Source organism: Nicotiana attenuata, chromosome 5, assembly GCF_001879085.1.
Source record: "Nicotiana attenuata strain UT chromosome 5, NIATTr2, whole genome shotgun sequence".
Classification (NCBI taxonomy): domain Eukaryota; kingdom Viridiplantae; phylum Streptophyta; class Magnoliopsida; order Solanales; family Solanaceae; genus Nicotiana; species Nicotiana attenuata.
Genome location: NC_031993.1, coordinates 19,493,281 through 19,514,613, shown reverse-complemented (window position 1 = coordinate 19,514,613; position 21,333 = coordinate 19,493,281). Strand labels below are relative to the sequence as shown.

Genomic DNA, 21,333 nt, shown 5'->3' with positions numbered 1-21,333 from the left:
GACGCACTGGTAATCTCTTTCCTCGCAAATACATTTCAAATAAAACGTGTACTCGTGGATCCAGGTAGCTCGGCCAACATTATCAGGTCGAGGGTAATAGAGCAGCTCGGATTGCTTGACCAAATCGTGCCCACCACTCGAGTCCTCAACGGATTCAACATGGCGAGTTAAACAACGAAAGGAGAAATCACCCTCCTAGTCAACGTGGCCGGCGTAACCCAAAATGTCAAATTCCATGTCATTGAAGGAGACATGAGGTACAACGCCTTGTTCGGGAGGCCGTGGATACACTGCATGAGAGTAGTACCGTCCACCCTCTACCAAATGATGAAATTCCTGACAAAGGATGGGATTAAAACCGTCTACGGGGAACAACATGCGACGACAGAAATGTTCGCGGTGCACGATATAACACCAACACCAGTGCATCCACCCTCTAAGGAGCCAAAGGATAATCAAACAGTAAAATAGCGATAGCAAGCTACGCCCTCGGCTATGTCCGAACTAAACAAAGCAAAGGACCATACCGCGTCCTCATAACAAACGGTCGAAACATCACCGGCGCGCTCCACACTAAGGTATGACTTTCTCTTTTCTATTTCAACTACATGCTACACTGACCTAAGTGCAGGTATTCGGTCAGAACGGCCAAAGCACTCTCCAACTCGAAGGCCTTAGGTTTCAAAAGCATGCGTTGCACTCTTTTCCTTCGACCGAGTTTTCATCTCAAAAAGGGTTTTACCGGCAAGGTTTTAACGAGGCAACACCTATATGCTACCTAAAGAAAACTCAACAAGTATTCAAGGCTTCTTCTGCAATCAACCTTGAATACTGGGGTGCATCCCCCCGGAAGATCACCTTCTCGGAGAAGCTAAGACATGCTGAACAGGGTCCCGATAGGAAAATAATGTACCAGACCAAACGGTCAAATGAACCGTGTCCGCATAGAACAACCAAGCTCCTAACAGCAAAGGCATGTATACTTGTACCAAGTAATTGAAGAATACTTTTCATCAAACCATATCACGCTTCAAGAGAAACTCGACATTTTTGCAAAAACTACTCCTCTGTCAAAAATGTCCTGAACACTCGGGACTGACATTGACGACTCAACACCTGAACGACCTCTGGGTTGAGACTCCAAACTCATAAGCCCTTAACGAGGCAACATGAAAATCACAAAACATCTCCAAGGTCGGAAATGCCCCGAACACTCGGGGACTGGCGTCGAAAACTCAAAGCCACATGAACTCTGGGCCAGAGACTCCGAAATCGTAAGCCCTCGAACGAGGCAGCACCAAGTTTGCAGGTAATGGCTCCCGAGCCGAGAAATCCTCGACAAGCTCGGGGACTGCCGTCAAATTGTCATCTCCATCGCAATGGCTCCGGAGCCGAAAGACCCTCAACGACTCGGGGACTGTCGCCAATCACCATCCATTAAAAAACCCGAGGCCGTAAGACCCCGAGCGCGCAGACTCGGTCTCGTAAGACCTACATAAGGCAGTAACAACATCTGTAAGACCTAAAGCAAGGCATGAACCACGCTTGTACCAAGTGGCAATATCTGTAAGACCTCAAGCAAGGCATGAACCATACTTGTACCAAGTATCTAAAAATTGTAAGACCTCAAAGGCATGAAAATTTTGTAAGACCTTGCTAAAGGCATAAACCCGATCTCAAAGTTCAGGCTATCTATCGAACTTGTAAGACCCCTAAAAGGCATACCCTTGATATAGACGCCCAAACTACTTCACTCGGGATCAAAAATGGCTCCGGCCAAGCACAAATGACTACGGTCATACGGCTGTACCAGCCAAACTAACGTGACTCGAGGACGCCCGACCGTCGCTACAAAATCACTGGCCTTCAATTACTTTTAATCTACTTCTAAAAGAATCGGTTAAACAGGCTACCCTCGGCATAGGCAAAAGAGCTTCGACCATGTCAGCTCCTAAACACTGGCTTCGAGATACTCAGCCTCCGAGCCAAACCTCCCGAGGTGCTCGATCATTGTCATATAACGACTCACAATCGAAGTTTTTTATTAAACTGTCCAAGAGTTAGGCAAACACTTTCAAAAAATCCTTATCGAGGGAAAAATAAAGCCTACACAAAAGGTCGCATCGACCCAAGGCGTAAGAGCCATTGTCGCCAGCCCACATAAACGGTCGCACCGACCCAAAGCGTAAGAGCCATTGTCGCCAGTCCACATAAACGGTCGCACCGACCCAAAGCTTAAGAGCCACTGTCGCCAGCTTAAAATACGAAAACTTGAGGGTCGAATGAGCTCGACTCGAAAACCGACTCAGAGACTGAACCCAAAACAGTTAACTAAAAATGCCCAAGAACAAAAGCGTAAGAGCTCAAACGCCAGCTTACACTAAAAGGTCATCGACCCAAGGCGTAAGAGCCATTGTCGCCAGCCCACACAGATCAAAAACTTGAGGGTAGAATGAGCTCGAGTCGAGACCCGACTCGGAGACTAAATCCAAAGTAGTTGATCAAAACATGTCTAAAAACAAAAACATAAGAGCTCAAACGCCAGCTTATACTGAAGGCTCGCATCGGCCGAGTACATAAAAACCTACGGGCCAGCCCGATGAGCCTCAGGGCCATATCGCGAATCCAAGGATTCCTATCGACTGAAAGGACCAATTCACTCGACCAAATTCGAGACCGAAAGGGATACAGAAGAAGTAAAGCCACGAGGTTTTCCTCATACACATATACAAAAAAAAAACGCAATCTCCATCTACAAACATGCTTTGAAAATGCTACATACAGATGTAAAAATCTACGCCCCTTGGGGGCTACAGCTAGCCGGCCTCATCTTCGCTTCCTTCGGTGTCAAACAAAAGTAACCGAGCACACGCTCATCCGCCCTCGCTCGTGCCAACTCTTTCGAGAGGACAAAACCCCTAGCACGGATCTCCTCGAGAGTCTTTCTTCGAGACTTGCAACGAGCATATTCCTTGATCCTGCTTTCACTATCGAGGGCCTTCGCAGCTCAGCTTGAGCATTGGCAGTGTCCTTCAAATAGATCGCCATCTCCTGGTCAGCCTTAGTTCGGCTCATCACGGCTTCAGCCCGGGCATCAACGATCTCAGCCCTGACCTTCGAAAGCTCAGACTCGAGCTTCGTAATCACCTCTGTTTGAACCAAAGCATTGTCACAAGCTAAGCGAAGTTAGCCTCAAGGGCGGAGACTTTGCCAAGAGCACTCTCCTCTGCTAAAGTCTGAGTGCCCGACCGAGCCTTCAACTCATCATACTCGCACTTGGTTCGGTCAACTTCGTTCCGAAGGCGCTCCAGGTCCTCCGCCTTTTTCTGCAACTGAAATAAACAAAACACTAGCCTCAGGAGCTAGAAGAAAGAACACACACTCAGTCGGAACAAAAACTACCCGCTTCTTCAAATAGCTCTCATAATTCAAGCTCCGACTCGCCTCATACTGTAAGCATGCCATCTCGTTTTCCTTTCTTCGCAAAGGCGCCTAAGCGATTTCTCCTCGTCCAAAGCTTTTCGAAGCCTGGCCTCTCGGCGAAGCAGCTCGGACTTAAGCTTATCAAAGCCTGCAAAAGAAAACACGGTAAGAAAGGGAGGACTCGAAATTCGGAAACTTGTGCCAAAACTCACCGCATAGTGAAGCCACTGGACTTCCTCGAAGGTCGAGCACACATCCGCTAGCCAGGCTTCCCCGGATCCAAATAAGTTAACCCCAGTCGAAGCACGGTCGCTCGGCACATATGACCCCGGGTTTCGACCACCCTCGAAGTATCTCCGGTGAAAAGAGAGGACGGCAGCAGAGAAGAAACCGCCTTTCCAAAATCAGAAACCACGAGCGTAGTCGGCTCAATCGACACTTCCACTCCGGGCCCCCGGTCCGGGTTCGCCTTACTTTGAGCACCGTCTCCATGCAAAGGCATCTCTCTCTTATTGTTGCCGTTCTTTAGCCCGGAAGCTAGCAACCTTTCCCCCTCTCCAAAGGAGCGCGACCTTGCTTCGGAAGGCTCTCCGATACCTACAACGGCAAGATTAATATGTGGAAAGGGAAAATGCCTCTCCAAATGAAGGAGGGGAAAGGAAAAAATAGCATAACACGCACCGTGATGTTTTGCTTCCCATCTGCCCCAAGACAAAGCTCGCCACTTGCGCTCATCACGAGTCGAGTGGGTCGCCAACTTCTGAACCCAACCCGGTAGATCTGGAACGTCGCCCGGCGCCCATGAAACCGCTGTAGAAAAAGAAAAGAAGGGACAGTCATGAAACCAGCTTCCGCCATAAACAAAATCGAGACGGCAAGGAATGTACCACTTACGTGCATGATTCCATTCCTCAGGGAATGGCATAAACTCCACGGGGATAACGTCAGCGGTCCGAACTCGGACAAATCGACTCATCCACTCCCGATCTCCTTCTTCCTCCTTGTCGACAACAAAGGGCGTGGTCGACCGGCATCGCAAGGTCAGCAGACCTCGATGGTGAAAGGGTCGATACAACCTAATAAGATGACTGAGCATGAATTCAAGACCCGCCTTCTCCGCAAAAAATCTTATCATCAACACTATTCGCCAAAATGATGGGTGGATCTGTGCCAAGGTGACTCGATACTTTAAACATAAGTCAAGCACAATCCTATCAAGGGGGCCCAGTGTGAAAGGATACGTGTACACATTCAAGAATCCATCGGCACGATCCGTGATGCCCTCATCCGGGAAAAGTATCTGTAACACTACTTTCTCCCCCAGCCGCAGTCTTTTCTTACTAACCCAAGATGCTCTCTCCTATCGAAGAAGTAATATTCAAGGTATGCTCTCGTTGGTCCCGAATACCGGAGGCGGAGCTCTCCCCTCTCTACCCGACAGACCCCGATGTAACAGTCATGGCGATGGCAAACTCAGAGAACTAAAGCAAAGAGTCGGTGCGAGTACGCTGATACTGAAATGATGAAAGGCTTAACGCAGGAAAAGACGGGTAACTACTTAGAAGGATGGGATCTCCAAAAGAGCGAAAACAACCCTATATATATATATATGGAAAAAACTGCGACGGTCCGCCTGCCCTAAGGAGCCAACGGCATCACCGAAAGTCCCGAGGTGGTACCCGACATCGAGGACCTCCATCAAAGGGGAGTTAGGCTCCAAGAGGCCAACGTAATCATCGCCAATCCCGAGGTGGTACCCGACCTAGAGGACCTCCATCAAAGGGAAGTTAGGCTCCAGGAAGCCAGCAACATCCTCACCAGTCCCGAGGTGGTACCCGACCTCGAGGACCTCCATCAAAAGGAAGTTAGGCTCCAAGAAAATAAGCATTTAAGCTCCGCCCATTGGGCTTGATCACGGGGTAGCATAATTCGGGTAAAACCTCGTTCTGGATCTACCTGCAACGCCTTATGGCTATTTACAATAAGATCAAAACAAAATTCCAAATGGCCCGAGTCTGAGCAAACCCCACTCGGGGACTATTCTCAAAAGTCTAAAGGTTCGAAGCGTTATTTCCANGAAAAGAAGTTAGGCTCTAAGGAGCCAACGGCATCACCATAAGTCCCGAGGTGGTACCCGACCTCGAGGACCTCCATCAAAAGGAAGATAGGCTCCAAGAGGCCAACGTAATCATCGCCAGTCCCAAGGTGGTACCCGACCTCGAGGACCTCCATCAAACGGAAGTTAGGCTCCAGGAAGCCAACAACATCCTCACCAGTACCGAGGTGGTACCCGACCTTGAGGACCTCCATCGAAAAGAAGTTAGGCTCTAAGGAGCCAACAGCATCACCGCAAGTCCCGAGGTGGTACCCGACCTCGAGGACCTCTATCGAAAAGAAGTTAGGCTNATATATATGGAAAAAATGGCGACGGTCCGCCTACCTCAAGAGCCAATCCAAAAACACTGACCGATATCACTTCGAGAAGATACGATGGCGTAAACACCTCGGTAGCTTCGCAGCCATACCATACATTAGGCGACACCATGTAATGTCTCGGGAACGAAGATCCCCGTACCACTGCGAGTCCCGAGGCGGTACCCGACCTTGAGGACCTCCATCTAAGAGAAGTTAGGCTCCAAGAGGCCAACGTAATCATCGCCAGTCCCGAGGTGGTACCCGACCTCGAGGACCTCCATAAAAGGGAAGTTAGGCTCCAAGAGGCTGACGTAATCATCGCCAGTCCCGAGGTGATACCCGACCTCGAGGACTTCCATCAAAGGGAAGTTAGGCTCCAGGAAGCCAGCAACATCCTCAACGCAAGTCCGGAGGTGGTATTCGACCTCGAGGACCTCCATCGAAAAGAAGTTAGGCTCTATGGAGCCAACAGCATCATCGCAAGTCCCGAGGTGGTACCCGACCTCGAGGACCTCCATCTAAAGGAAGTTAGGCTCCAAGGAAATAAGCATTTAAGCTTCGCCCATATGGTCTTGATCACGGGGTACCACCTAAATTCGGGTAAAATCTCGTTCTGGATCTACCTGCAATGCCTTAAGGCTATTTACGATAAGATCAAAACAAACTTCCAAATGGCCCGAGTCTGAGCAAACCCCACTCTGAGACTATTCTCAAAAGTCTAAAGGTTCAAAGCGTTATTTCCATTCAACCAGAAGTAAGGGTCCCGATGACCTGAGTTTATCGGTCCAATCTAGGCTTGGTCCGAGGAAAGGCAAAGGGTTCCACGGGGAGCCGTATTAATCAATCAGAGGCCGGAGAAATATGCTTCCACCTAGGCTCGATATTGACACCGACCGATGGGATCATGCATTCAGAGTTTCCATAAGCGCAAGTAAAAGGTAACATAGCAAACATCAGAGACAAACTTGGGGAAACATCTTTGTATTCATAAACACTTGATTACAAAAGCCCACGAGGGGTCCTTACATATGATTATAAAAGCCCAGAAAGGGTCCATACACAGAAAAAAAGAAGCAAAAAGGTACGTGTATAGTAAAAGCTTAGAGCTCTCCCGAGCAGCGGTGTAAGGGTCCGAACGTCCCACTAAGTCGGAAGAAGTCGGCCCCCCTATCTCATAACTTCGAACCAACGACGACAGCAGTAACAACCGCAAAAACAGCGACAAGACAATTTAATCTCGCTCAGCAAGGGAAAGCCCAGGCAAAAAGCCATGGCGTGGCCGATAAGAACGCCGCCATATAACCTTAAGGCCATAAACCCCAAACATGGTGGGTAGCAATGGAGGAGAACATTGGGGAGAAAGGGATGAAAAGAGGCTTAAAGGCACTTGGACAAAGAGATAGTGCCGGAAGGCCCCCATTTATAAGGGGTGATAATATGGCCAACTATGCCATCAATGCCTTTGAAAGACGGATTGGCAGATGCAATCAATGCGTTATTTAAAACCGAGTCAGCGGCGATACTATCGCTTTGAAGAATGGGAATCGGCAGCCCATTAGATAACGCTGAAAAGATAAGTCCGTGGGACGTCCTGGTTATTGTGAAGGCTTACGTCTGTCGTGCCCCCTTTTTCCCTCTTTGCATCGAAAAATCGGGTTTATGACATTTTGCTCATAGGACAACTCATTCCTTATGGGAACTGGGCTTTGCATTTGAAGAGTCGCCACCTAATTAGTTAAGGTGCATTAGGACACCTATAAGTTTCACTTCTAAGTTTGTTTGATAACCAGAGATAGGATAAGGGCTTGAAATTATCCTAAGGGGAAGGTGTTAGGCACCCCTCAGGATCCACTAGTGTGGTTCCCGGCCAGACAGTTTTTGTGAATTTGTGCACTTTAGCAAATAGACAAGTATAGGCTCAAATAGTAGGGGATTTAAGTTTAAACACATAAGAGTTCTAAAGAGCAATTATTAAAAGGCGGATTTTGAAAAGAAGTGGCGAATGAAAAGAAAAGGAGTCCTACGTTTATTTATAATATGGATCACATCAATGCAATACCCGGTAATCACTCCTCAGAAGAGGGGCTACACGTGGTATTAGCGCACCGGTCATCATATCCATATCTACCCTTCCCACCCCGTTGAGGTATTAAAGCGCGGATTGGTCTCGACCACTATTGCATGCTATTACCTGTCCCATTCCTATCAGTCCCAGAGGAACTTAGGACTACTATTCCTAAAGGGGAGGGATATTAGGCTGACTTTTAGGTTTCAAAAGGTGAAAAAGCTAAGGCGACATACAAAAACACATAGGACTGCACATAAAGGGGAAACATGTAAACAACTAAAAGGCTCATGTATACCTCCTCAAGCAAAGCACATAAATAGCATGACTTAAACACAGTCAGGGTCTGAATCTAAAGTACTAAGGCAAGGGGAGTTTTGATTGTTGAGGAAGACCAGTTTATTACATAACTTCGATAAGAAGTCCGAATCAGGCCTTCCTGCTGGTTGTAGCGGTTACTAATTAACAAAGGCGGGTTCAGTTTTATTTGTTGTCACCTAAGGCTTGCCTAAGTGTTTGGGTGAGTTCCTATAAACATGATATCTATTACTGATTCAAAATGTGGCAAAGCAGTAACAGTTCTAAAATAAACGATTTGAGATCCTATAGACATGCTTTCTAAACCGTATTAATAAGAAGAGAAAGAGTTGTTTTTTAAAAATTAGTTCAAAACAGTATGAGTTGAACTGATTTTAGACTAGACTGGTTTCAGATTCTATAGACATTGATATCTATTATTGCTAATTTTAATTCCTATAGACATGATATCTAGTTGAACATGAAACGAAGCAGGCAGGACTTGCTTGAAATTCCTATAGGCATGATTTCTATGAAAAGGTACTGATTTTAATCTATTGGACATGATGCCGGATTATAACCAATTGGATCCTAAGAACATGGTGTCTAAGTGTGGTAATAAATATGAAGAATTTAAGACAAATCCAATATGCATGTTATCTAAATGCAGAATTTAAAACAGGTTCTATAGATAGGTTCTCTAAATGCAGAGTTAAACATGCAGACTAAAAAAGGTCCTATAGGCATATTATCTAAATGTTGAATTAATCATACAGAAAACAGGTCCTATAGGCATGTTCTCTACCCTTCTAATAGTTAAGCATGCATAATTACCCAACCCTTTCCACTAACCAACCCCAATGTTTATTACAACTTATTACAGACCAAATANAAATTAATTTCCCCTCTTCTCTTCTCTTCTTTCTTTGAGTTTCACAGTACAAGAACTTGAAAGCAAAAATCGCTATTTCTTGAACATTGGGAGATGAAAACAGGGGTATCAAGAAGCTGGATATTGGTGGACAGTAAGGGGGAGAGTAGTATCTTGGATTTGGATAAGTATGCTATTATGAAACGAGTTCCTATACATGCTAGAGATCTTCGTATTCTTGATCCTCTTCTTTCTTATCCTTCTGCAATTTTAGGCAGAGAAAAGGCTATTGTACTCAATTTGGAGGTGAACTTCTTTTTAAATTGCTTTCTCTGTTTTTTGTTACTATGATTTGCAGCAATCTAATTCTTGTTCTTTTGTTTGGCTGTTTGTTCACTAACTTCAGCATATCAAAGCAATTATTACTACAGATGAGGTGAATTTCTTTTGCTTTCTACATTGTATACCAGAGTTTGAGTTGGTGATTATTTCGGATAAGATATACTCCCTCCGTTCCAACTTATGTGAACCTGTTTGACTGGCCACGGAGTTTAAGAAAAAATAAGACTTTTGGAATTTGTGGTCTTAAACAAGTCAAAAAGGAGCCCAGAGTATTTGTGTGGTTATAAAAGCTTCTTAATTAAGGTAGAATTGGAAGTTTAAGTTAAATTGTTTCCAAATTTAGAAAGAGGTCATTCTTTTTGGAACAGACCAAAAGGAAATAGGTTCACATAAACTGGAACGGAGGGAGTAAGTTATATCTGTGATTTAAGTTGTAGCATGTTACCTACCACTACCAAGTTACTAATTTCACTTATGAATAGTTACCCAAGGTGAAGGAGAGAAACAACTTGATATTCAGGAGCTACAAAATTGCAAAGTGGTAAAGACAAACTTAGTCCTACCGTCAACGAGTGTTAATCAATTTCTAAAAAAATATGGGATACAAGTCGGTGGTGAAAAACATACCTGATAATCACCCAGAAAAATGAAAGTCAGATTTATGTCCTCTCCTATTATTGATGAGCGTGAAATAGAAATTGGATAATTTTGCTACACAAGATGAAGTTGGTGACGATGAATTTAATGGAGATGAGGACATGAACATCGATGGTGCTACAGGTGGTATGTCTTAANGCTCCTCATGAACAGCTTCATGTAGATTCTCTTGTCTTTCCCTACTCCAACCTATCACAATACGTCCTAAAATGGACCCTTGGATCGCCTGTACCGTTAAACATCTCGAACTTCGGAGGTTTGTACCCCTCGGGCAGTTCAACATCGGGCTGTATGCAAAGATCTTCATAGTTCAGCCCCTCAATTCCTTTGTTTCCTTCAACATCTTGAATCCGGCTAGTCAATTTCTTAAGTTCCTCAGCCAGGTTCCTGATCAAGTCTTTATCATTAGACTCGGGTGTGCTTGAGATGTGTTGGGTGGAGTGTGGCATGGTCTCCACGTAGATGGGGGTGTCATGGTGGGTGTGAAAGTGGTCATTTGTGGAATTTTGGAGTTCTGGGATGAGTAGCGGAGTGTTATTTGAGAGGTGGTAGGTGTTGTATTGGGTCTTTGGTGGAATAGTGTGAGGAGCGGGGTGATTCTGTTGCTTCGGGATGTTTTGAAGTGGTGTAGGGTTCTGAGTATTGGGAAAGGTGATATCTGGGGTGCTGAGGGAAAATGACAGACTTGCCAAATTCTGGACTTGATCGAGCTCTTCCTGGAATTTCAGCAATTTTTGTTCAAGTTGGGATACATTTTCCTTAGGAACCTGAGTACCATGACCATTAGTAGCCTCTACCCGTTCAGTTGAATTCTCCTTTCTGACGTTGTTCAAATCTTCCATCTTGCCTTTGTTCTTGTTTTTGACAGGACTAAGAGGAGGAGTGGGTGGAGGGCCCCTGGATCTCGTGGAATAGGATGATGTTGCCAGAGTGCATGAACTAACCTTTGGGGAGGTGAATAATAAAAACAAAAACAAAAACAAAAACAAAAGGTAACCAAGTCAGTGAAGGTCGTAAAAAGTATGGCAGTATTTAAACACATAGTGCGGGAATGTAAATTGTTTCCTGATTTGGTGACCTCTTTATGACTGAGGTGGGCCTAGAGACAAATTGATTTGGAGAACTTAGGATGCTAAATGTCTCACTTTAGTGATAAAAATAGACGAATCCCTAAATTGACACTAAATAAATGGGAAATGAAAATCACTAATGGCCATTGGCCTTATTACATTTTATAAAGTGAAGAGAAAAACTCCTATCTACTTGGTTCCAGAAAGACCTTCCCCAGATTTGGCATCCTTGGCTCCGTCGAACAGCTTTCCCAACTCGCGAAGTCCCAGCAATAGGTAGGCCCTGGCTAGATGTCCGCCTTCGGTTACTTCAGCATTTTGGCAGTCTTCGACCCTCTTGAGAAACTTTCTCTCTAACTCCACTATGCCCGCTCCAAGTATCCCAGTCGCTTGGTGGCACTGACAGCCATGTCCTTCCATTCCTCAATTAGCTTCTGGTTAGACTCTTGTATCTCACGGTGCTCGTTTTCGTAATCTCGGATTCTTTAGCGCAGTTGGTTGTACTTGACCTGTGCCTCGGCCCTTTCATCTATAATCCTGTGACCTCGAGCAAACCCTGGCTGGCCCAGACCATCATGATTGTCTTCCAACCAACCTGAGTAGAAAGGAGCACAATCAGCATGATACCTGTCTGGCTCGATAGTATCTCTCCCCATTATGATCTTGCAGTGCCACATATGGTGAGCTTGGCATTTGTAAGGACTATCATCATTCTGGAAGTCAGCCCAAAAATGACTCATCTTGTTGACCCTAGGTATAACCTGCTTCCTACCCGCTTGTCTCATAACTCAGAGAGGGACGTAAGGATATGTTCCCCTCAGACCGATCAGTATTAGGAAAGGTGCATCTCTGGATCGGGTGATGAACTCCTCGGTTGGAAACCACTCGAACATCCATTGGACCTGTTCTTCAGTTAGGTTATCAAATAGTTCTACCCATCCTTTGGCATCTTCTGGTTGAGCGAACATATTTGGTATGTAATTCATTCTCTTTGGATGATGGAAAGCAATGTGGTCATCCCAGTCCCTTCGCTGAATCTCTTGTCGGTATTCACCCCTTTGGAGATGCTCCATGAGCCAGAGTTGGAGTAATAAATTGCAGCCTCCGAAGTGTGTCGCTCCTTGTTGACACTTCTCCAAGGCTCGATATATGTCAGCAATGATCTTGGGCATGATGCTGAATGGCTGCCCACCGATCCCTTCCATTAGGGTTTTTGTTACCATAGCCAGCCTGGTGTGGATTCTTGCTTTCTTCATCGGAAACACGATCAACCCCAGGAAACAAAACATGAATACGAAGACCCTTCAATGAATGTGCCCCAAGGATGTGATAGCAAACTCGTCAGGGTAGGTTACGGTAGGATTTGCTGTGACCGTACCTTTCATACAGATAGTCAAAAGGGATGTAGGATTCTTTCAGACATGTCAATTCTGGATTCTTCTTTAAACCCATCATTTTGGGGAAACCCCTGCTTTTACGGTTCTCAGGCATCAGTAGACCCGAAGTTTCCCAGACTAGACCGGCCAATCCTCCTATCTCCTCTAGCAGGGGTGTCATTTCGATGTCCCCAAAGCGGAATACAACCCTTTCACAATCCCAAAACAGTGTGGCAGCTTCTATGATCTTGTTGTTGGGTTGGTTTTCCAAGAGAGAAGGTAGGTTTCCCAGATACTTTCTGACGAGAGTCTGATCACTAGAGTAAAGATCTTTCCACCAGCTTAGCAGTTTTGGGTGGGTATTGGTAACCATGCCGAATCTAGGGACTTCGTGCCTCATATTTCTGCAAGGCAAATAAGGTTAGACCCTTCCCCCACCAAGACTCGACTATTTAATATCAACAATTAGCATGAAGCATTTATTTCTCCAAATAAATGCACAGAACGTGGTTATGTCCGTTTGCGTTTAGGAAACCCAATGGATTTTGGACAAGGCTATCTTAAAGGATCATTATGTGGACAACATAACTGACCCGACTAGGTTTGACCATGATGCATGCACAATTTGAACAGAGTAAGGTTTCTATGGGGTTTTAGACTGGTACCCTTGAGCGGACAACTCAAGGCGGAAGGCACGGAACCGTCGACTGCACCGCTGATCGATTGGTTTTACCGCAAATATGCCTTTCCGGATTTAGGGGTAATAATGTAGGAATAGCGCAAGCACTCATTATAAGCGTTTCTATGGTATTTGTTTGACACGAGTGGAGTATGATGTCGAGCATGATTATGCAATAATTAAAAGCATGTTGACATGTATTTGCACATTAAGAAAGCGATAAATACAACAGTTTCATAATTTAAAGCAATAAAGGAAAGAAACAAGAGAGATATGTTAGTTTTGCTTTTAGAGAAGAAATTAAATGCTTAAAGGAATTAAACAGATAATTGCACATAGGGAGAGGTACAAATTTACAAGAACAATCTGAAATGGTAAAAGCCTAAATGTCCCCAGCAGAGTCGCCATGCTGTCGCGCCCCCTTTTTCCCTCTTTGCATCGAAAAATCGGGTTTATGACATTTTGGGCATAGGACAACTCATTCCTTTTGGGAAATGGGTTTTGCATTTGAAGAGTCGCCACCTAATGAGTTAAGGTGCATTAGGACACCTATAAGGTTCACTTCTAAGTTTGTTTGATAACCAGAGATAGGATAAGGGCTTGAAGTTATCCTAAGGGGAAGGTGTTAGGCACCCCTCAGGATCCACTATTGTGGTTCCCGGCCAGACAGTTTTTGTGAATTTGTGAAATTTAGCGAATAGACAAGTATAGGCTCAAATAGTAGGGGATTTAAGTTTAAACACATAAGAGTTCGAAAGAGCAATTATTAAAAGGCGGATTTTGAAAAGAAGTGGCAAATGAAAAGAAAAGGAGTCCTAGGTTTATTTAAAATATGGATCACATCAATGCAATACCCGGTAATTACTCCTCAAAAGAGGGGCTACACGTTGTATTAGCGCACCGGCCTTCATATCCATATCTACCCTTCCCACCCCATTGAGGTATTAAAGCGCGGATTGGTCTCGACCACTATTGCATGCTATTACCCGTCCCATTCCTATCAGTCCCGGAGGAACTTAGGACTACTATTCCTAAAGGGGAGGGATATTAGGCTGACTTTTAGGTTTCAAAAGGTGAAAAATCTAAGGCGACATACAAAAACACATAGGACTGCACATAAAGGGGAAACATGTAAACAACTAAAAGGCTCATGTATACCTCCTCAAGCAAAGCACATAAATAGCATGACTTAAACACAGTCAGGGTCTGAATCTAAAGTACTAAGGCAAGGGGAGTTTTAATTGTTGAGGCAGACCAGTTTATTACATAACTCCGATAAGAAGTCCGAATTAGGCCTGCCTGCTGGTTGTAGCGGTTACTAATTAACAAACGCGGGTTCAGTTTTGTTTGTTGTCACTTAAGGCTTGCCTAAGTGTTTGGGTGAGATCCTATAAACATGATATTTATTATTGATTCAGAATTTGGCAAAGCAGTAACAATTCTAAAATAAACGATTTGAGATCCTATAGACATGCTTTCTAAACCGTATTAATAAGAAGAGAGAGAGTTGTTTTTTAAAACTTAGTTCAGAACAGTATGAGTTGAACTGATTTTACACTAGACTGGTTTCAGATTTTATAGACATTGATATCTATTATTGCTAATTTTAATTCCTATAGACATGATATCTAGTTGAACATGAAACGAAGCAGGCAGGACTTGCTTGAAATTCATATAGGCATGATTTCTATGAAAAGGTACTGATTTTAATCTATTGGACATGATACCGGATTATTACCAATTGGATCCTAAGAACATGGTGTCTAAGTGTGGTAATAAATATGCAAAATTTAAGACAGATCCTATAGGCATGTTATCTAAATGCAGAATTTAAAACAGGTTCTATAGACAGGTTCTCTAAATGCAGAGTTAAACATGCAGACTAAAAAAGGTCCAATAGGCATATTATCTAAATGCTGAATTAATCATACAGAAAACAGGTCCTATAGGCATGTTCTCTACCCTTCTAATAGTTAAGCATGCATAATTACCCAGCCCTTTCCACTAACCAACCCCAATGTTTATTACAACTTATTACAGACCAAATAATGAATTACATCAGAAAAGTGTAAAGGAAGGGGTTACAACTAGAGGAGGCCTGATTCTTGACTTCCTCTCTGAGTTATGGAATAAACCACCTCAAATGCCATTTGTTTCAAAGCCTTTCTCAGACTTGAGTGTGTCAAAGTTCCCTAAGGGTCTCAAGGGAACCCGGGCAGTGCTTACACCCAAGTTTGCATAACCAGATAGAGATGAGTGCAGTGTGGAAGGGGCAGCCCTTATGTGTCCAAGTTCAGAGGGAGCTCATGGGTCCCAAGGCAAGGCTCACACAAGAGGGGCAGAACCTAAGTCTAAGAGTATAATTGAAGTGCAACAGAGATTTAAAACTGAGTGGAGAATAGGGGTGTGCATTCGATTTATCGATTCGATTTTGACCCTTATCGATAATTACTTATCAATTATCAATTTGTACATATGCTTATCGTTATCATTTCAATAAGGTTTCTATTTTTTCGATTTTGATTTATCAATTTTTGGGGCTTATCAATTCGGTTATCGGTTACACCAATAAGAAAATTTGCGGGGTTCCACGGAAAGTATATCACTATAAACACGCCTAACTAATATGGACCAAAAGAAGCTTAGATAAGACGAACACCGTTTATAACATAAAAATTGTGTCAACAAGCACATGCAACGAAACTAAATTAAGGGGTCAAATGTATGCCACCAACACTCCTACGGTATAAAAGAAAAATACATCATCACGGCTAATTCTATTTTCCATTAATTTGAACTTCATTCTCTTGAGCTTTAAATATGATCATTCCTTAAATGTGGTAGATGAAATAATAGGGTTAGGAACTTAGGGTAAAGGAAAGGGTATTATAGAATAAGGGCAAAAAAAATTAATAAAAAAAACTAAAGAGGACAAAATCAAAATCGAAATCGATAACTCGATAAGGAAAATTTCGAAATCGAAATCGAAATCGATAAATCGATAAATCGATATCGATAAACCGATAACAAATAATCGATTCGATTTATCGATAAACCGATTCGAATGCACACCCCTAGTGGAGAATAGAGAGGGGTACGGGGTTTGGGAATTCATTGCAGGGAGCATATGACCTTAGGAAGGGGTCAGGTTTGGGCATGCACAGCAATAGATGGTGCTGGTATGCCCATAAACCAGCCAGAGAACACAACACATAGAGGGGATATGAAGCATATGACCCCCAGGGAGGGTCAGGTTTGGGTCATGCACAACAATGTCTAATGCTGACATGCCCTCAAACCAACTAGAGAATACAAACACATATGGGATATGGGGGTTTGGGATTCATAAGGCATAATCATATAATCAAATGACTGACAGAGTATTTATACATAAAGGAACACATTGATTTACAGTATGCTTTAGGGATGAAATTTGATTAAACACAAGCAGGAAACAGGCAAGAGTGAAGGCAATAGTAAAGAAAACATGTTTTTTGATGCTTGAAGATTAATTAGAACATACCAGTAAAGAAGCAAATGCAAAAAGAAATGTAAGCAAATTTCCACAGCCTAGCCTTGGCTTTCAACTGGCTAGACAAGGCAGCAACACAAGTAGTAACAGAGAAAAGAGAGAGAGTTTTGAGTGAAGTGTGTGTTCTGAACTCAAGTGGTTCCCCTTTTATGTTAATGAAAGCATTATGGTATTTATAGCTCTAAAAACGAGTAGAAAAATAAGGTAACAAGTAAAAGTTTAACACAAATATGAAAATAATCACAATCAGAATCAATTAATACAAGTACTTCCCTTTAATCAAGGAATTACTGCTTAACAGATACTAACAGGGATAATTAAGGAAAGAAAATCAATTTGAGGAAGATTGATTTCTGACCATATAAGGGATAATAAGAATATAGAGTATACAATTGAGTCGAAGTACAAAATATACTTAATTTTTGGAAAGGATTCAGCAGGGTAAAACATCACAGCAAAGGAAGGGAATCAATCAATTTGAACAAAACGAGTGAAACCAGGGGTTTATAAGAAAATATTTGCAATCAATCGTAACTTGAGGAAATCAAGATCAATCAAGAAAGAATCATGCTTTTGCACTTTGCCATATAAATAGAGAACAATGAACAAGAACATCAGACATGCAAGGCCAACCATATTGACAAAAGAAGCAACTAGATGAACACAAACATACAGCAGTAACAGGGGTAGGCTAGGGCTCAGTAGTAAAAGAACCTACTCGAAGCATAGTAGTCAACAAAGTCAAGCAGTCACATAGAACTAAAATAAAGGAAACAGTCTAACACATAACAACATGTAGAGGAGGTCAGACCAACACACTGAAATAAGTAAAGGTTGTCTTTGAAAGCTCACAGTAACAAATGAGGGAAGTTTTAAGAAATTAGGGTTTTAACAATGGTCGAACTTAAAAAAAATTGTAAGAGCTTTGAATCAGTCAACAAAGAAGGGGATCTAAGCACAAAGAACTTAATTGAAACAAGTATACATACAAAACAAACAAAGACATTTCAGGACCCGGATAAAACTAAAATACCTTGGGTTTTAACACGATGAACCAGGTAGAAGAAAAACATAAGCAAATCGTTCAAACATAGTAAAATCATAAGATAACACTGTAAGTCGGAGAATAAGCCTTTTAAAAGAAGTTTAAGAAAACCCTAATCTTTGAAGACGAATAGTCATTTTGAAAGAAATCGGAAAAACCTTGGAGAAGAACATCAAAAAGTTCATGACATACACAGATCTAATACAAATCTGAAAGAAAAATCGGAAATCTCTTAAAGCTAGGGTTTCAGAGAACCCAGAAAAACGAAAAAGAACTTTGAAAAGTTACCGATCTAGCCGGAAAAGTCAAGGATCTGACTCGAACAGCGATGGATGGCCGGAAAGAGGCCATGGATAGAAGCTGAGCCAAGACTGGACTAGATCTCTTTGAGATCTGTCCATGAAATCACGGAAACAAACAAACAGGAGACACAGGAGATCGGTACATGTCTCAAACAGCCATGGGAGTCCATGGATTGGGTGAGAATCGAAGGGGATTAGGGTTGATCTGGGTGGCGGCGGCTAGGGCTTAGGTGAGATTGCAGAGAGAATTGGAGAGGAGGGGATTCAAGGGCGGCGGGTTGGTGGAAAATGAATTAGGTTAAGGGGGTAGTTTGGGTTTTATTTTAGGTAGGTGAAATGTTGGCCGTTGATCTGAATGATCAACGACCTAGATTAGATAAGGTAGGTAGGGATCCGGGCTTGGGTTGGGTTTAAAGGGTTAGGGTCTGGTTTAAATTAGAAATTGGCCAGGGGGATTGGGGATTCGATTTAGGCTAGATTTTAAAGCCAATTTTGGCTATAATTTAAACAACCATTTTTTCCCTTTAAATTTATAAAAAATAGCAAATAGTTTTTCTAAAAATAAATTCAAAATACTAAAATGATTTATAATAACAATATAAAATACAAGACTCAATTTTATGAATATATAACACAATTAAACCTTAAAAATGACTAATATTGCAATTATATGCAATTTAGCTTTGACAATACTAAATAAAATTGTAGAAATATGTAAAAAAAAATCTTAGCCATATTTTGGAATAAATATAAAAATCCAACAGATGAATTATCAAAATAATAATTTTGGAAAAAATTATTGGGATTTTATGGATAAAAAGGGAGAAAATAAATCAATTTAAACCTTAAAAAATTATTGAAAAATAATAAGACACTTGGGACATGCGTATATATGCATATATATGCTATTTTGAAGGTATTTTGCATATTGAAAATATATAGGGAAAAATTGGGTATCAACAACGTCTTAAGATGATATCATCGGTATGACATCATCGCGGGAAGTCCGAAGAGTTGGATGTCAAAATCGTTTCTTATCACTCCTCTCTATGAAACGCGTTGACTATCTGTATACGGTGAAATCAGAGGGTCCAATTTCTCGTCATTAAGGTGAGTATCTTTCCTCGAGGGTCGACAACACTCGACTCCAGGGTAGTAATGATCACGGTAATGGTGGAATTGGGGAGTTCCCAAGGCACGCGGCTAGGTCTGACACAGTCTAGCGGGCTACTCTGAACCCAAATCAGGTCGTCATTCAGCCGTCCCATCCCCATATCTATGTAATTAATATATTTTGTACAATGTGGGGATTTCCCTCCTATATAAAGGGAGTCCTTGTCATTTTGTAAGGATCTGTTGCTTCAGCTGCTCCACAAGAAATATAAAACAACATTCTTTCTGCTCTCTTACATATTCTCTTGATATTATTGCTCCCGTTTATTATCTTCATTATTGTTCATCATTTATTGTTTATCATTGGCCATAAAGAGCCTTCTTTGATTTTATTATAACTGTTAGTCATACTTCGATTAACTTCGATAGCTCACAGTCGAGCCCCCCGGAATCGACCTCGAGGCCTCGAATCGACAAGCTCGAGGCCCGATTGTTAACCTATCGGTTTGACCATCACCCTATCCTTAACTCTTATTTCGTTTTTAAGTCTCACATACATAGCATCAATTGCTTAACAATCGGCATAAAAATAGATCACGTATTTTTAGAGTCACATAATCAAATTTAATTGTAATTACCATTTTCATGGTAAAAACTAAGAGCCCTAAACGTCCAAATTTCCACAAATAAGCCCGATCACGTACTCGTCAGCTTGCGTACCCAGACTTCACATGACACAATTAGCACTAAAGACTCAAATCCTATGGGATAGTTCCCCCACACAAAGTTAAACAAGGTACTTACCTCAAAGAGGATAGATCGTTTCTCTAAAATGAACTTCTCGAGTGAAATAACCTCTGGCGCCCAAATCTAGCCAAACTAACTTCAAATCATAAATAAAACTCATATGAAATGATTTCGGATAATAAAGTCTCAATCTTTAACAAAAATTGAAAAGTCAACCCCAGGCTCGCACCTCGAAACCCGACAAATTTCACAAAACCCGAACACCCATTCCGATACGAGTTTCCAACCATACAAAAATTATCAAATTCCGATACCAATTTGTCCCTCAAATCATCATTTTACATTTTGAAAGGTTTCTTCAAAAATTCCCATTTTTTCTCAACTCAAAACACTAATTATAAGATAAAAATAAAGAGAGAATCATGGAATATAACGAATTTCGGGTGAAGAACACTTACCCCACTGATTTGCTTGAAAACCCATGAGGAATCGCTCAAAACCGAGCTCTACAAGTCAAGATATGATAAAAATGGCCAAACACTCGATTTTTGAAAATATATTCTGCTGCCCAAGTATTTGCACATCGCAATCGCGAAAGAAGAATTGCGATCGCTTAAAGGTCCATTGCTAGAATTTGTATTACGTGATCGCGGACAAGTACATGCGATTACAGATAAGGAAAGCACTGATGACCCAAGAAACGTACTACGCGATCGCAAAACAGAGAATGTGATCGCGAAAGGGACCAGCTGTTGAGCTCTGAACACGGCTTGGTAAATGCGTACGCGTTGAAGGGGGATGCACACCTACGCAATCGCGTGCAGTCGCATGCAAACGAGAAGAACAATTATTCCTTCCTCCAAAATTACACTACACAAACGCAGAGGAGTTGACGCGAACGCGATTAAAGAAACCAGATACTAGCAAAACAATAGTCCAACGACATGGAGAAATCACCAGTAGCCCATCCGAAACACCTGAGGCCCTTGGGACCCCGTTGAAACATGCCAACAAGTTCCATAACCTAACATGGACTTGCTTGAGATCTCAAATCATATCAAACAACATCGAAACTACGAATCGTACCACAAATCAAACTTATGAACTTCCAAGGCCTTTAACTTCTAAAACTCTCGCCGAAACATACCAAATCAACCCGGAATGACGTTGAATCTTGCGTGCAAGTCCGGAATGAAATAACGAAGCTTATCCAGCAGAATCGCATTACGACCCTGATATCATCAAAGTCAACTCTCAGTCAAACCTCCCAACCTTCTAAAACTTCAACTTTCAAATTTTGCCGAAACGCTTCAAATTACCCTATGGACCTCCAAATCCAAATCTGGACGCACGCCTAAGTTTAAAATCACCATACAAAGCTATTGGAACCATCAAAACC

The 21,333-nt window shown here is 42.4% G+C and overlaps 1 protein-coding gene across 1 annotated transcript; it reads left to right on the top strand.

The window, feature by feature from the left end:
• LOC109226308 (magnesium transporter MRS2-I-like) lies at window positions 9,161-9,610 on the top strand. The gene is made up of 2 exons (XM_019391095.1): window positions 9,161-9,377; window positions 9,478-9,610. The coding sequence occupies exons 1-2, from the start codon at window positions 9,186-9,188 to the stop codon at window positions 9,607-9,609; spliced, it is 324 nt and encodes a 107-aa protein (XP_019246640.1). The 5' UTR covers window positions 9,161-9,185; the 3' UTR covers window position 9,610.

Bases quoted from the DNA above. Each gene is read 5' to 3' on its own strand.
- LOC109226308 (XM_019391095.1), top strand. From the start codon at position 9,186: ATGAAAACAGGGGTATCAAGAAGCTGGATATTGGTGGACAGTAAGGGG. The intron at 9,378-9,477 runs GTGAACTTCTTT...CACTAACTTCAG, and splicing joins CTATTGTACTCAATTTGGAG to CATATCAAAGCAATTATTAC.